This window comes from Hordeum vulgare, chromosome 6H (genome assembly GCF_904849725.1).
Source record: "Hordeum vulgare subsp. vulgare chromosome 6H, MorexV3_pseudomolecules_assembly, whole genome shotgun sequence".
Taxonomy (NCBI): Eukaryota; Viridiplantae; Streptophyta; class Magnoliopsida; order Poales; family Poaceae; genus Hordeum; species Hordeum vulgare.
The window spans coordinates 360,233,768-360,247,604 of NC_058523.1; the positions used below are offsets into that span (position 1 = coordinate 360,233,768).

The window sequence follows — 13,837 nt, forward strand, 5'->3', positions numbered from 1 at the left end:
AATTTGTCAAGCACAAAACCTAAAACAACTAAGCTCACCTATGTGCACAAACAACTTATGCTAAGCAAGATAAACAACTAAGGGATAGCAAGATATATAACATGAAACGATATGGCTATCACAAAGTAAAGTGCATAAGTAAAGGGCTCGCATAAGAGATGACCGAGGCACGTGGAGACGACAATGTATCCCGAAGTTCACACCCTTGCGGATGCTAATCTCTATTTGAAGCGGTGTGGAGGAACGATGCTTCCTAAGAAGCCACTAGGTCCACCGTAATCTCCTCACGCCCTCGCACAACGCAAGATGCCATTATTCCACTAAGGGACCCTTGAGGACGATCACCAAACCCGTAAATGGCGGCCCTTGGGGGCGGTCACCGAACCCGTACAATTACCAACCCTTGGGACAGTCACTTAAACCCGTACAAATTGCTCGGGGCAATCTCCACAACTTAATTGAAGACCCCGATGCTTGCCCGGAGCTTTACACCGTAATGATTAAGCTTCGAGACACCACCAACCATCTATGGCTCCCAAGCACCCAAGAGGCACAAGCTCTAGGGCGCCCAAACACCCAGGAGTAATAAACTTCTCAACTTTTCACTTCCACATATCACCGAGGAGAGCTCAAACCGATGCAACAAATGCAATGACAAGAACACACGAAGTGGTCAAGTCCCTCACTCCAAAATCCCACAATAACAACAAAAGTAATTGAGAAATACGAGAGAAAGAACAAGGAGAACATAGAGAACTCCAAGATTTAGATCCAAGGGGTTCCCCTCACTTATTGGAGATATGGATTGGCGGGAATGTACATCTATATCTCCTCTCTCTTTTTCCTCAAATAGACGCAAGAATGGGGGGGGGGGTAGATAGAAAGCAAGCTCCAAGAGGTCAATAATGGTGTGTGTGTGTGGGGGGGGGGGCTTGCTCAAGAACCATAGGGGCAATGGGGAAGAAGACCCCCTTTATAGCCCCCTGCAAATCTGCATGTTATGTTGTAGGAAAACACATGAGCGGTACAACCAGTCCAATGATCGGCACATACGTTATTTGTGGGAAACCAAGTTGCAGAGCACATGTTGGTACGAACGCTTAGTGCCCTGGTAGTACCAGTTATGGTGGAAGTAGCGGTCCACTACTGCCCAACCACCGGTCCAACAACAGAGCTAGGGCACCCCAGCTCCGATGGTGGAGCGATGCAAGGGCCGATGGAATCGGCTGACAAAAGTACATGGACGTGGCTAAGTCATGAGCTCTAAAATCGTTAGGTGGGCCTATCATTTGAAAATGGAGCTGAACAGTCACAAGGCGGGATATAGGAGATCTCATCTTTCGTGGCTTCACATCGAGGGCGGCTAGAGTTGTGGGCCCTTGATGTCCCAAACAAAGAAAATATACGTGTTTGGCGCATAGCGCATATTAGCTTGGCTATGGGGCGGAATTGCACCGTCATCGCATCAAACATGAGGTGTTTTGTGCTATTTGTGGACGAGAAAAAGGGGCTCGCCGATTGACTCACCGGGTGTAGAGGCAACTGGAGGAATGACTGGAGGCTCATGCCAACTCCCCACCGTCTTCGACTGCTAAACCAATCGGAAGATGGCGCCTTCCAAAGGTGGGCTGACTCAAGAAAAATGCGGATGAGCTGCCGTAAACCTAGATTGCTATAGTGGTGGTGGAGCGGCCGTGCGCGATCATTATGGCAAGTTCTTGGCTAGAACATGTCATTTCCCCCATCTATTACGGAAACCGAGCTAGCCGAGTTGCTTGCTTGCCGCGAGTAGTATAACTCATCATTGAGGTGGTAGCTCAACAGCTCTTGCATGAGACACACAATCAAGATGTGAGTACAACCCTGATGTCACAAGAGCTGGACCGGTCCACGTATGAACCTATCATAGAAAGATCAAGAATTTGCTAACATACCATGAGTGAGCATTAACTCAATTGGGTTAGACGTTTTGCAAGAGAGCAACACCCATATTAGTTAGGGAAGGTTATCTTAATAAACTTTGTAAGGCATGGTTGCACATTCCTCCGGGTTATACCTGTTTTCTCGGATGTACCAAAAACTCTTGAACAAAGAACATCAATTCTCCTAAGAAAACAAGTTTCTTTTTACGTAAAAGAAAATACAGCAACCATTAAAAACTGCTTATTTTGAAAAATGCTTTAAGGTAGTAGAAGTGTTTATGTTCGCTTGAGGATGTATATCGGACTTATCGAGGTAAAACTTAATGTTTCCGCAAGAAAAAAAGGCAGCACATAAATGCTTAAAAAATGACAGTATGGCAACACGGCATCACAGCATACAGCTTGCCCTTTAATATTTTCCATGAATTCGTGAACAAGGAAAGAAGCAAATACACACCACAATCAGAATCATATCCTCAGGAATTAAGTGACACCAAACATAGTAAGTACTGTACCTCGGTTGGGTTGTAGACCAGATATTCGTTTCCTCGGACCAGACCTACGCAGCGCACTAGTAGCAGGAGCAAATTCCATTCCATCTTAGCAACACAAATCTTTTAACGCACAGAGCCCCTCGAATCGTGACACATAACGCCACCATATCCGGCTCGTGGATCCCCTCCACCCTTCCTCGGGAGATTTGTTTGTTTAATCGACCGGTGGCATGTGAGCACTTGAGATAAGCGTCCACCCAGCCATGTTGCCCCCCCATGTTGGAGCTGCGCTGTGCCGGGTGCGCTCGATCTCATCCCAGACGTGACCAACAACGACGCACCACAAGGCACAAGGCAGGCAAGCTCCCGGCTTATAAAAGGGCGCCCGCCGCGCTGGCCAACGCCGCTGACAGGCAGTCGCAGGCGCGGCCGGTCGGGCAGAAGTTTCCCCTTCCCCAGCCAGCCGCAGCCCACAGGAGCGGCCGAGTCGCCGAAAACTCCCCGTCCGATCGGGCCAAAAGCAGAGACGAGTCTTGCTCGCTCCCAAACGGCCGTTTTCCCCTTCCGCGCATCGCCACAAATATCCTTCCTCCTCCCGCTGCTCCTCCTCCTCCTCCTCGGCGTGGTCGCTCGCGGGCGGAGATCCGGGAGGGGAGATGGCCAAGAGCGCAGGAGGGGTGCTGCTGCCGGTGTCCGCCGATGCGGGGAAGGGCGACGGCGAGGCCGCGCTGTTCAAGGGCTCCGCCATGACCCGCCGCGGCGCCGTCGCCGCGCTCTCCTACATGTCCTGCTCCGGTACGCGCCTCGATCCGCGTCTTCTCTTTTCTCTGCGCGACTGTGGTGTGGCGCAGAATTGACGCCTTGTCTGTGTGTTTTCGTTTACGGCGGCGGGCTTGTGGCTCGTTGGGTGGGTTCAGGTAAAGGGTAGCGCTTGATTTGCTGCTAATCGTCGCTAGCTCGTTGCTTCAGTTGCCCGTCACATCCCTTATTCAGCTACTTGGGGGTTGGAGTTAGTGCTGGCTGGTTGACTCGTGTCTAACATGAAACCATTTTAGTACTGCCAGTTCAGTTGCCACAGGTTATAGGTATTCATAAGTAAGAGCTAGTACTTAGACTTGGAGATGGTTTAGCATTAGTAAAAACTGGCTGTCTCTACTATCTATTTGTATTTGAGTGCCACAAGGACAACTATCTCAAACACTGCTGCACAATGATCGCATCGGTCTCGTGCATGTCCTGCTCCGGTGCGTGACTCGATCTGCGATTCTGTGCCTCTCTTGGGAGTTGGAGTTAGTGCTGGTTGGTTGACTTGTGTCTAGCATGAAACCATTTTAGTACTGCCAGTTCAGTTGCCCAGGTTATACGCAAAGTACATACCGCTCAGTGGGTGTCACCGTAGGTATTCGTCAGTAAGAGCTACTTATAGACCTAGTAAAAACCGGCTATTACCACTACATATGGGGGGCTACCAGCAATTTTTAATAAATTGCGAAAGCCAGGACTTGAACTCAAGACCTTAGCTCCGATACCATGTCAAGCTTCATGCACTAGCCAACGCAACCAAAAACCCGAACTGACGGAAAGGGCTAGTGCAATCCACATATACTGGAACAGGCCCATCTATCTCAGAAACACAATTCAGTAAAGACAATCGTTTGGCTTGTCGAGTTTCGCGGCTAGGGGCACTCCATCGCCGTTAGGGGTAGGCATTAGCGAGGAATATCTCTGATAGATATAGTGTTGTATGGCTTATGGTGTAATTGGCTTGTTTGCCACTTCTTTGGAATTGATATGGTTATGGGCCTTCGACCCTTGGTCTAATTTCACGACGGAGAGTTGGCGTGGCGTAAAGTGAAGACTGGGGGGAATAGAGCGAAATCCCCGTCTGGGGTATTCCGAAGGTGTAACCTAGGCAACGAAAAAGGGGCCCGATACTTCAACTAAAGGAGCGACCTGTTGGTTCACCAAACCCCGACCCAGTGTCACACGCTCTCCAGGTCCGAAGGGATCCAGTGCCCAACTACCGATTCCTCCCAGAACTGCATTATCCATTCCATGGCGTATTCTTGAAAGAAAAAAAAGCATTTGGCTTGTAGTAAATATCACAGCGCTGGATATGTCAAATATAATCATACTGCAAGATGATCAACTTGGTGGTATAATTTATATAACTAATTGTGCTGGCTCTTGTGGATCCGACCAAAGTATGTTGCTTGTTTCTTGTCATGGCTATGTGATTCTCTTAGGAGCCGGTGGCGCTGCTGCTCTGTTCAAGGGTCCACTATGATGACATTCTGCGGCACCTCCATCGCGCTCTCCTACATGGTCATCATTGATACGTCAACCCACTCCTTTTGTCTTGTTTGGTTTTAGATGCAGTTCTATGTGGCATGAATTGCATGCTTTGGTCATCACGGGGTGGCTAGATCCATTGTATGAATTTGGAGATAGAAATGTTGGTATGGTCTTGTAATGTAGCACTAGTTGCAGTTTGTGTCTGTTAGGCATCACTTCTGTTACTGAGGTGCTTGGGGTTGGGATGGGGACTGGTCTGTTGACTTCTATCTAACTGCTCAGCAGAGCTTCAAGTAGGAATCATCTCGGTAGTACCTACCAGGGGTCGGGAATTCTACCGTATCGAGGAAGAATTTTACCCTGTTTGAACGGAGACTTTGACGAGTATGATTCTTCAATACAACATGCATACATCTGCTAACCTTGTGTTGGCATAGTAAGAGAGATCAAATTCTGATGGGAACATTGAAAATCCTTTGCCATTTAAAGTGGATAATAGAATCATTGCCAAATTATAATTGCGAGTGAAAATTTCTTGATTTTTTTAAATTGTTCATATTTATCTTTTATCTTCTGAGAAGCATTACAAACTGGTTTCCGCACAGGAACTTTCCTGATGATATTTCTGTTTCTCTTTATGTTGTGGAAATTTTGAATTCCCTTGCTAATATTTTTTACAATGTGCAGTTTTGCTGGTGATGTTTAACAAGGCGGCTCTATCTTCGTATAAATTCCCTTGTGCAAATGTCATTACACTCCTTCAGGTGCTTCATTCTGTGTGGACATACTCTGAACAGTCTGTTTTGTTAAATGCTCTCTTCTCATTAGTCCGTATGCTTATTTTGCTGAATAGCTGTAATTCACCCGACGGAGTAAATAAACGATTTGTGCCCACGTTCTGTCTCATCAACAGTAAAAAAAACTGTACTAGACTATTTCTGACCTGCTTGTGGTCTTGGAAAGTAATGATAGATATCCAAAACCTACATACTCTACTTCTAATTCATCTAGTTGAAGAATGTTCACTTTCTTATTGGAGGAGCCATAGACAACGAGCCTGCTATGAGTTGCAGTAATATTGCAGTGGTATAGTTGTTGCCTTGTTGGTGTATTGTGGCTTATGTAATACTCCCTCCGTTCCTAAATATAAGACCTTATAGAGATTTTACTATAGACTACATACGGAGCAAAATGAGTGAATCTACACTTTAAAATATGTCTATATACATCCGTATGTAGTCTATAGTGCAATCTCTATAAGGTCTTATATTTAGGAACGGAGGGAGTATGTACTTACTTCCTTTAGCTGTACAGCTCTGTTGGCTGAATTTGTTACTGTATGATATGCTTGGTCATGTCTTTCCTTTCTGACACCTAATTAACATGTGCAGATGGTGTGCTCAACGTGCCTTCTTTATGTTCTGAGACGGTTAAAGATCATTTCTTTCACAAATAGTGAACCATCAGTACCCTCTGATTCACTATTCTTTGTGCCGTTCAGAATACTGTTGCGCACTTCACCGCTTTCACTGTCTTATTTACTCTACATGGTATGCTTATTCCCTCGCACACAACTACAGTCCTGAGCTACAAATATGGAATTTTTTGCTGTTTACTTTGAATTTTGAATGGTGCTTACCTTCGATTATGATTTGCTAAAAGCTAGCTTCAATGGAATCTGTGCGTGGAGTAAATGTTCCTATGTATACAACTCTGAGGCGCACAACAGTAGCATTTACAATGACAATGGAGTATTTCTTGGCAAAGCAGAAACACACCCCACCTATAATCGGCAGGTAAATGTCCAGACTTGTTACTTTACTTTGCATTTGTACTGTCTCAACATTGTTATTTTCATAGCCAAGAAACTCAGATTGAAAGTACATATGCTAGCTAGCTAATATGAGCCTCTATTTGTGCAAGAAACTCCTGTCCGAGCCAGTGTCAAACATATATATGAACTAATTAGTTCTATTTTACTTTGACTGCCTGTCATATCTTTAGTTCATCTGTAGTGATCGAATGGGCTTGTTGCTCTTATATCGTTATCACCTGGAATAAGTTACCCGAATTCATATTCATTTAGTCAACTTGGCGATCTTGTGTTTTGTTATACTGCATTTTTTCCATAGTTCCTTTCTCAATCTGCCATATTCCTCTTTCTGTTACTAACCAACTGTTTATCAGTGTGGCTTTGATTGTATTTGGAGCATTTATTGCTGGGGCTCGAGACCTATCATTTGATGCTCGTGGGTATGCCATTGTCTTTGTCGCCAATATAACTACAGCTGTTTATCTTGCAACTATAAATCGTATTGGTAATGCACCTTCCTTTTTGCCACTTATTATATGACAATCCAACTTGCATAAATTTCTAATCAACACTAGTTTTGTTCTTTTAGGAAAATCTAGTGGGCTGAATAGCTTTGGCCTGATGTGGTGCAATGGTAGTATCTCAAAGACCTGTACCACTAAGATTCAATTTCGTACTTCACACGCCATAAATATATTCTGCTTATCTGGATTTCAGGACTTGTTTGTGGACCTGCAGTACTGTTCTTGACATATATTCAGGGCGACCTCAAGACAACTATTGAATTTCCTTACCTTTATTCCCCTGGATTTCAGGTATAGGCGACTTAAATTTTGAAATTAATGCTGATTTGATTATCTACGGCATCTAAAGACTACAGTACTTGGGGATGCGTATCACAATTTTTTACTAACAAAAACACCATCTTGTTGCTTGTTTACTGACTTCACTAGAGATGCTTGAATCACTGTCTATTTGTCCGCAAATAACCAGTTGGTATCAAGGGTCGAGTTTTGACTGACACACTAGCTCATGAGGCATTATTTTGTTTGTTCCCACTATTTATATGATCTTACCTAATAAAATACTGAGTTACTGATGGAATCCTAGAAAATAGTTTGGATCGCACACATATTGTTTCACTCGAGCCAGTGAAACACTTACACTACTATTTTCAGAGTACTATATTACTAGAATCCACTATTCTTGATTTCTGATTGATTGTTATAGGTTCTTAAATCTTCTGGGTTGCTGATTAATCTTACTCCTGACTTATCTCTATAGTATGCTTATTTCATTGCAGTTAATGTTTTGTGGATGCTTCTAATTACTTCTGAAAGCAGTAAAAACATATTTATATTATATAGTTGCCATGAAGGTCTTGAGATTGCTTTATGTGTTTATGTTGTATGTTATTTTTTTAAGCAACAAACAACAACAACAACCAAGCCTTTCAGTCCCAAACAAGTTGAGGTAGGCTAGAGTTGAAACCCATAAGATCTCGAAGCCAAGTCATGGCTCTGAAACGTGGATAGCTAACTTCCACGCACCCCTGTCCATGGCTAAGTCTTTGTCGATATGTTAATTTTTTAAGCGTCCTAATTTATTTTTTCTTGGATAGCTAGGGCCCATAGGTAACAAACGTTTTAACATAATTCCATTTGTAGGTGGTGCTGCTATTTTCATGTATACTAGCATTTCTATTGAACTACACCATCTTTTGGAATACTATCCTGAATTCTGCACTCACACAGTCAATGTGTGGGAATTTGAAGGTACGGTCTCCATCCAATTCCTCCACGCAACTCAACGTGTGTGGCATTTTGATATCATCTTGAGTGCCGATGCTATTTCTGCAGGATTTCTTCACTGTTGGACTTGGCTGGGTACTCTTCGGTGGGCTTCCTTTTGATCTGGTGAGTTTAAGCTTGTTGCTCGCCTATTAGCTCTTCAATCTCCTTTCCTGAATACTGACTTAATTTTTTTCATGGCAGCTTAATGTCATCGGCCAAGGGCTTGGCTTTGTTGGCTCAGGCATGTATGCTTACTGCAAGATCAAAGGAAAATAGATATTGATGTTTAAGGGACTAAAGGGGAGTAGATATTGATATGGGCAGTATGGGCTTAACCAAAGTAGCGTTCATTATGCTGTTTGCTCCTGCATATGGGAGAGAAAATTTTGTAGGTTTTCCTGGGTGTACATTTATAAACTCCAATTCTCCTGGGTAGAACATGAATGAACTGCCATTGTTTGGCCAAGGAAATATAGAATACAACAAGATTTCAGCATCTCTTTACCATCCTTTTGTCTGTTCGCATTGCCGTATTTGTCTGAAATAGATTACAACAAGATTTAAACCGCCCCATCCATCCAAAATATTGGGCCCAAAGGCACAACAATCAAGTAATAGCTGTGTTGAAGACTTTATTATTTTTGTTTTTCTCAAAAAATTGTCTCGCTAGAGTGACCGAGCTCCAAAAAGCAACAGAAAATTTCCAATATATCAGAACTTTTTTTTGAGGGGTATATATCACAACTAGCAAGAGGCTATTGTCACCGTGTTTGTGGAAAATATTTCCCTCTTAGGCCCAGTTGATTTGGATTGGGTGTACTTTTTGTGTGCTGGCCAGTATTTAGTTCAAACTTATACCGGGGAGCACGCTAATTTTCCACTCAATCCAAACAGGGCCTTGGTTTCAAATTACTCCTCTCTATCCAAATAATTGTATTTGGAGAAAATTAGTCTAGTTCTCCTCAACTACAATTATTTAGGTATAGAGGGAGTATTGACATTCTAGTTTTGTCCTAAATCAAACATTCTTAAGCTGTACCAAGCCTTCAAAAATATCGTTGTTGTACATATATAAGCATATGTGTTATATAGATTTGGTCATATAATATAGAGAATAAAAAATGAAATATGTTTGTACTTGATGAAACACACGTCATCCAATATTCCAATTCACGATTTAAAAAGATTTAAAAAGACAGAGAGATACTGACTTTTTTAGAATAAGCTCAAATAAGCTGCCCCTTACCCAGCTTATTCTAGAAGCCTAATCAAAATTATTCTTTTAGAAGTCTACTAATTAAGACTTGACTAGTAGGCTTCTAAAAATATATTTTTAGTTGGACTTTTAGAATAAGCTGGGTAGGGGTAGCTTATTCTAGAAGCCTAAAAAAACTATCAAAAGAACTGGCCCTAAGTATGTTTGACCTAGGACAAAGCTAGAACTTCAAATAATTTGATATGCAATGAGTATATCAAAATGCACGAATTTAAACAACGTGTTACTCAACTGGTGCCAAGTTGCCTATATTACAACTACCAAAATCTATATCTATACCTAATAATAAAGTGGCTATTGCTTCCGTCGGAAACCCACCACGGTAATTTTATAAAAAAGCCCCTGTAATTTTTGTTATTCAACCCGCGCTTCATCATTTATCTGCAACGCAAAAGGAAAAAACGATTTGCTGCAAAAATTATACCCGTACGCATCGCCTCCTTCCGTTGACCCTGGGCCACCCTGGCCTGTGCCCAGGCCGCCGCCACACCACTCGTCGCCGCGGCCGACCTCAACCGTCACCGCTGCCGATCTCAATCTACCCGCCTCCGCGGCCGTACCTCTCCCCGCTCACTGCCCCCGTTGCGGCGCTTGAGCGCATCGCGTCGACCCTGGTCCACCCTGGCCTGTGCCCAGGCCGCTGCCACACCACTCACCGCCGCGACCGACCTCAACCACCACTGAGTGCTGTCGATCTCAACCCACCCGCCTCCGCGGCCATACCTCTGCCCGCTTGCTGCCCCCGTTTCGGCGCTCGAGCACAGCTTCTGGATCAAATCAACGCGACAGCTGCAGTGACTGGGGATGATGTGTCTGCTCGATGCAGAACGACGGCGGCGCGCGGATAAGGCGCGGTGGAGCGAAGTACTTGCAGGTGGAGGTGGGCCTCCATGGCTCACACGGGGAACTCCGAGGTTATGGCGCGGCAACGGCGATTCCTTATGGCCAGATAGAGGCGCCTAACCCTTGCTCCCCTCATCGTATCCCCTTCTCCGACAGGAACTCATGATCTGATGAGATCCCCTCCCCATGCATCCAACCGTGTGCCAAGCACCGGTAAGAAATTTTGTTTTGTGGGGATTTGTTTGCTGATGAATGAATGTATTGAATGTAAGATTGCATTGTTGTAGAGACAGAGAATGGAACACCCCATTCAGTTTGTCATCTGATCCCACATTCTCTATCCCATGAGTGAAATAAGATAACAATCCATTGATCAATTCACGTAGCCTCTTTGTTTTGCTTTACTTGTTCCACTCAATTTCTCATCATGGTATAATTAACAATGGACGGGTCGATTTCTTAACAAAATAGGATAGGACTGACTACATTAGTTAGTTAGCTTATTATTTTAATAAATCAAAATTATTATAAAAAGATTAAAAGCACGTAGTATTTTTTACTACTACCGTTGCAACGCACGGACCCTTTTGCTAGTTGCTTATAATGCACTTTCAGCATGCTGGAGCATCATATCAACGAACATAACTACTGAACATGCAACAGCTTTTTGTATCGTATAGGCAAATACCTTTCAGAAGAATACATATAAATTCATACTGAAACTAGTGGAACAAAATTTGTATAGCTTCTTAAAAGCTCAAAGGTCCTTGCTGAACAAACTTATGTCTAGAGCCTATATAAGCCGACACAACTAACATTTCTGAATAGCTCAAACTCCACATATTCTCTGGAAGGATATTTCTATCTACCACAGGCCACCTCATCCAAAATTACTCAGTTGGCTTGTCTGGGTCATCTTCCTCAGGATCCTCCTTGTCAGGATCATCCTCCTGTGGTTCTTCTTGAGGTTGTGCTTCTTCCTCTTCTTCTTCCTCATCATCATCCAGAGGATCATCAGCTGGTAATGGATGGGGCAATGGTGTTTTCATAGGGCTGAACTTTGGGAAGATGTCAGGTCTCCTCCCAGGCTTAGGTTTCTCCCATTCCTACAAATGAGTAATAGATGGGGAGCATCAGCTTCACTGCTAACACAGAGGAAGAATGTCTGATGGAACATCTTCTTCAAACAATTAACTACTCCTTCCGATCCATATTATTCGTTGCTCAAACAGATGTATCTAGACGTATTTCAGTGCTAGATACATTCGTTTGAATGACAAGTAATATAGATCGGAGGGACTAGTATTTTGAGATTGTCCTAGAGAAGTCTTGCTACAGCTAGACAAATCACACATGAAAATTGACAATTATCAATCTTGATATAACAGGAAATAATCCGGAACATAATAAATAAATGGCATGATATAAGCCTATAACCATAATAAGTGTCACAACATAGCTCAGCAAGTCCGTTGAACAATAAAATTAAGGTTTGTCTCAAAACATGCAGGAGTCACACTCACAACTTACAACCAAGGAATGGAACACAATTGCAAGCAAAAACAGAAAGGTAACATGAACCTAATTTGAATTTCACCTTGGGACAACTCATTAGTGTCCCTATCAATTTATCATGAACATGTTATTCCACTATTTTTACCCTAAATGATTAGGGCATGTACAGTACCCTAGTATCACACAAAATTTATGTGTGCTTGAAACAAGCAAATATAGAACATGTCCTAGATCAGTAGGCCATATATTTCAAAATTCGTTTGTAAGAAATTAGATTGCTAGCATCATGACAACAAGACACCAGCTGGAAAATGGAAAGTTCCTGCAGAAAGCGGTCTAATAGACCGCCTGATCCCTAAATAACTACCGTACGATTGTCTTAAAACAAACACGACTCAAGACAAGCATTCAGTTCGACCATTTCATGGCACGCATATCTATTTTGGGATGATTTTGGCATTTGAACCTCCGCTTGCACAACTCTAACCTAGGTGGAAACCTTCAAAGTGTCTTATCGTACACGCTATGCATACTGTTTCAGTGCAAGAGCACCATCTACAAAACAATCTACAAAGTCCTAACCTCACATCATTGTTTGAACTCATGCAACTCAGGCCCACTCCTAAAATGCAAGTAGTGATCCAAACGTTCTTATATTTCTTTACAGAGGGAGTATATATTTCCTCACATGAAGATCTTTATATAGAACTCCAAGCTAACACTTCTAAAAACAACCAAGCTAACACTTCTAAAACAACCAAGCTAACACTTCTAAAATATGCAAGAACGATGAGACTAGGATGTCGCTGGCTATCTACTAGGAGCCTTTGTAGTATCCACAAGCACAAGCAAACGTGCATCTGAAGTTGCCCTGTCCAATCACAAGAACTCAGGTGCACTCTAAGCTAACATTCCTACTGATTTCATCCACTCTGAATACCTAAACCCATGTAAATCCGGGTGTAGTAAGCTAAAATGACCGAAAAATTCTGAACCGGAAGATTTCGGTTCAACATGAGAGGAGTAGCTAAATGACTACGAGGGGGAACGGGCGGAGAAGAATTACGATGGGGAAATCGAGGGGCGAGCGCCGCGTAATCTTCTCCTCGTCAGGGGCCACGCACACCACGAGCGAGTCCCACCTGCGCCGCGTCCTCGCCGGGACCGCCGCCCGCGCGGCGAAGACGCCTCTGGATTCCGAGGCGGAGACGCCGAGAGCGCCCGGCGCCGCCACCGGCGCGGCGGCCGGCGCTAAGAGGCACCACGCGGACGCCATGGGGAGAGGTCAAGATAGCTTAAGGGTAAGGCGCTTCCGGCTTAGGGCTCTCCTGGGTGGAGGCCGGAGAAGTGGAGAAGTCGGGATGGAATTTGGGTTTCCCCTTCGTGTGGTTTGGTCGAGTTGCGGCTCCTACCACCCTGCTACCGTCGGCTCTCTGAGAGACTGAGACTGCCTCTTCGAGTGATAAGAGTCGGTCCCGTCCCGTGTGCAGCTGAGCTGAGCTGAGCTGAGCTGACTCCCTCCGTTCAGTAATATAAAAACGTTGTTGACATCGTATTAATATAAAAAGTGATCTTATATCATGAGACCGAGGAAGTATATTTTGGAGTAATATATATTATTTCTTTTCCAATATTAAATTAAAAAGACACATATGAATTTTTTGTTCCATTGTATGTAAGCGAGAAGATGCTAGCGGCTACGATCTACGAAGCAAATCGTCGTCTCAGGAAAAACATGATAAGAACATGTTGGAGCTTCAAAGATAACCGATCAAATCCCGAAAGGCCCCTGAAAGACACGACTTCATACGTCCTCCGCTAGTGCAAAGCACAACAATGGAACAAGGATGGTGTTAGAACTAATGTGAGGTGCATATCGATCTATT

The 13,837-nt window shown here is 43.7% G+C and overlaps 2 protein-coding genes across 3 annotated transcripts; one reads left to right on the forward strand and one right to left on the reverse strand.

Annotated features, from left to right (window-relative positions):
* The first annotated feature begins 2,805 nt into the window (after nt 1-2,805).
* Nucleotides 2,806-8,813, forward strand: LOC123402327 (UDP-N-acetylglucosamine transporter UGNT1-like). 2 transcript variants are annotated; one of them, XM_045096229.1, is made up of 10 exons: nt 2,806-3,211; nt 5,399-5,475; nt 6,103-6,261; nt 6,374-6,507; nt 6,899-7,029; nt 7,114-7,158; nt 7,242-7,339; nt 8,192-8,299; nt 8,384-8,440; nt 8,519-8,813. In XM_045096229.1, exons 1-10 carry the CDS (start codon nt 3,073-3,075, stop codon nt 8,591-8,593), a joined length of 1,023 nt encoding a protein of 340 aa, XP_044952164.1. In that variant the 5' UTR covers nt 2,806-3,072; the 3' UTR covers nt 8,594-8,813. The 2 variants fall into 2 exon arrangements, with proteins under 2 accessions (XP_044952164.1, XP_044952165.1); XM_045096230.1 differs by having other exon boundaries at nt 6,213-6,261; nt 6,378-6,507.
* A 2,255-nt stretch (nt 8,814-11,068) lies between these two features.
* Nucleotides 11,069-13,430, reverse strand: LOC123404054 (cell surface glycoprotein 1-like). The gene is made up of 2 exons (XM_045097972.1): nt 13,018-13,430; nt 11,069-11,542 (listed from the first exon to the last, which is right to left on the reverse strand). The coding sequence occupies exons 1-2, from the start codon at nt 13,225-13,227 to the stop codon at nt 11,327-11,329; spliced, it is 426 nt and encodes a 141-aa protein (XP_044953907.1). The 5' UTR covers nt 13,228-13,430; the 3' UTR covers nt 11,069-11,326.
* Between the last annotated feature and the right edge of the window lie 407 nt (nt 13,431-13,837).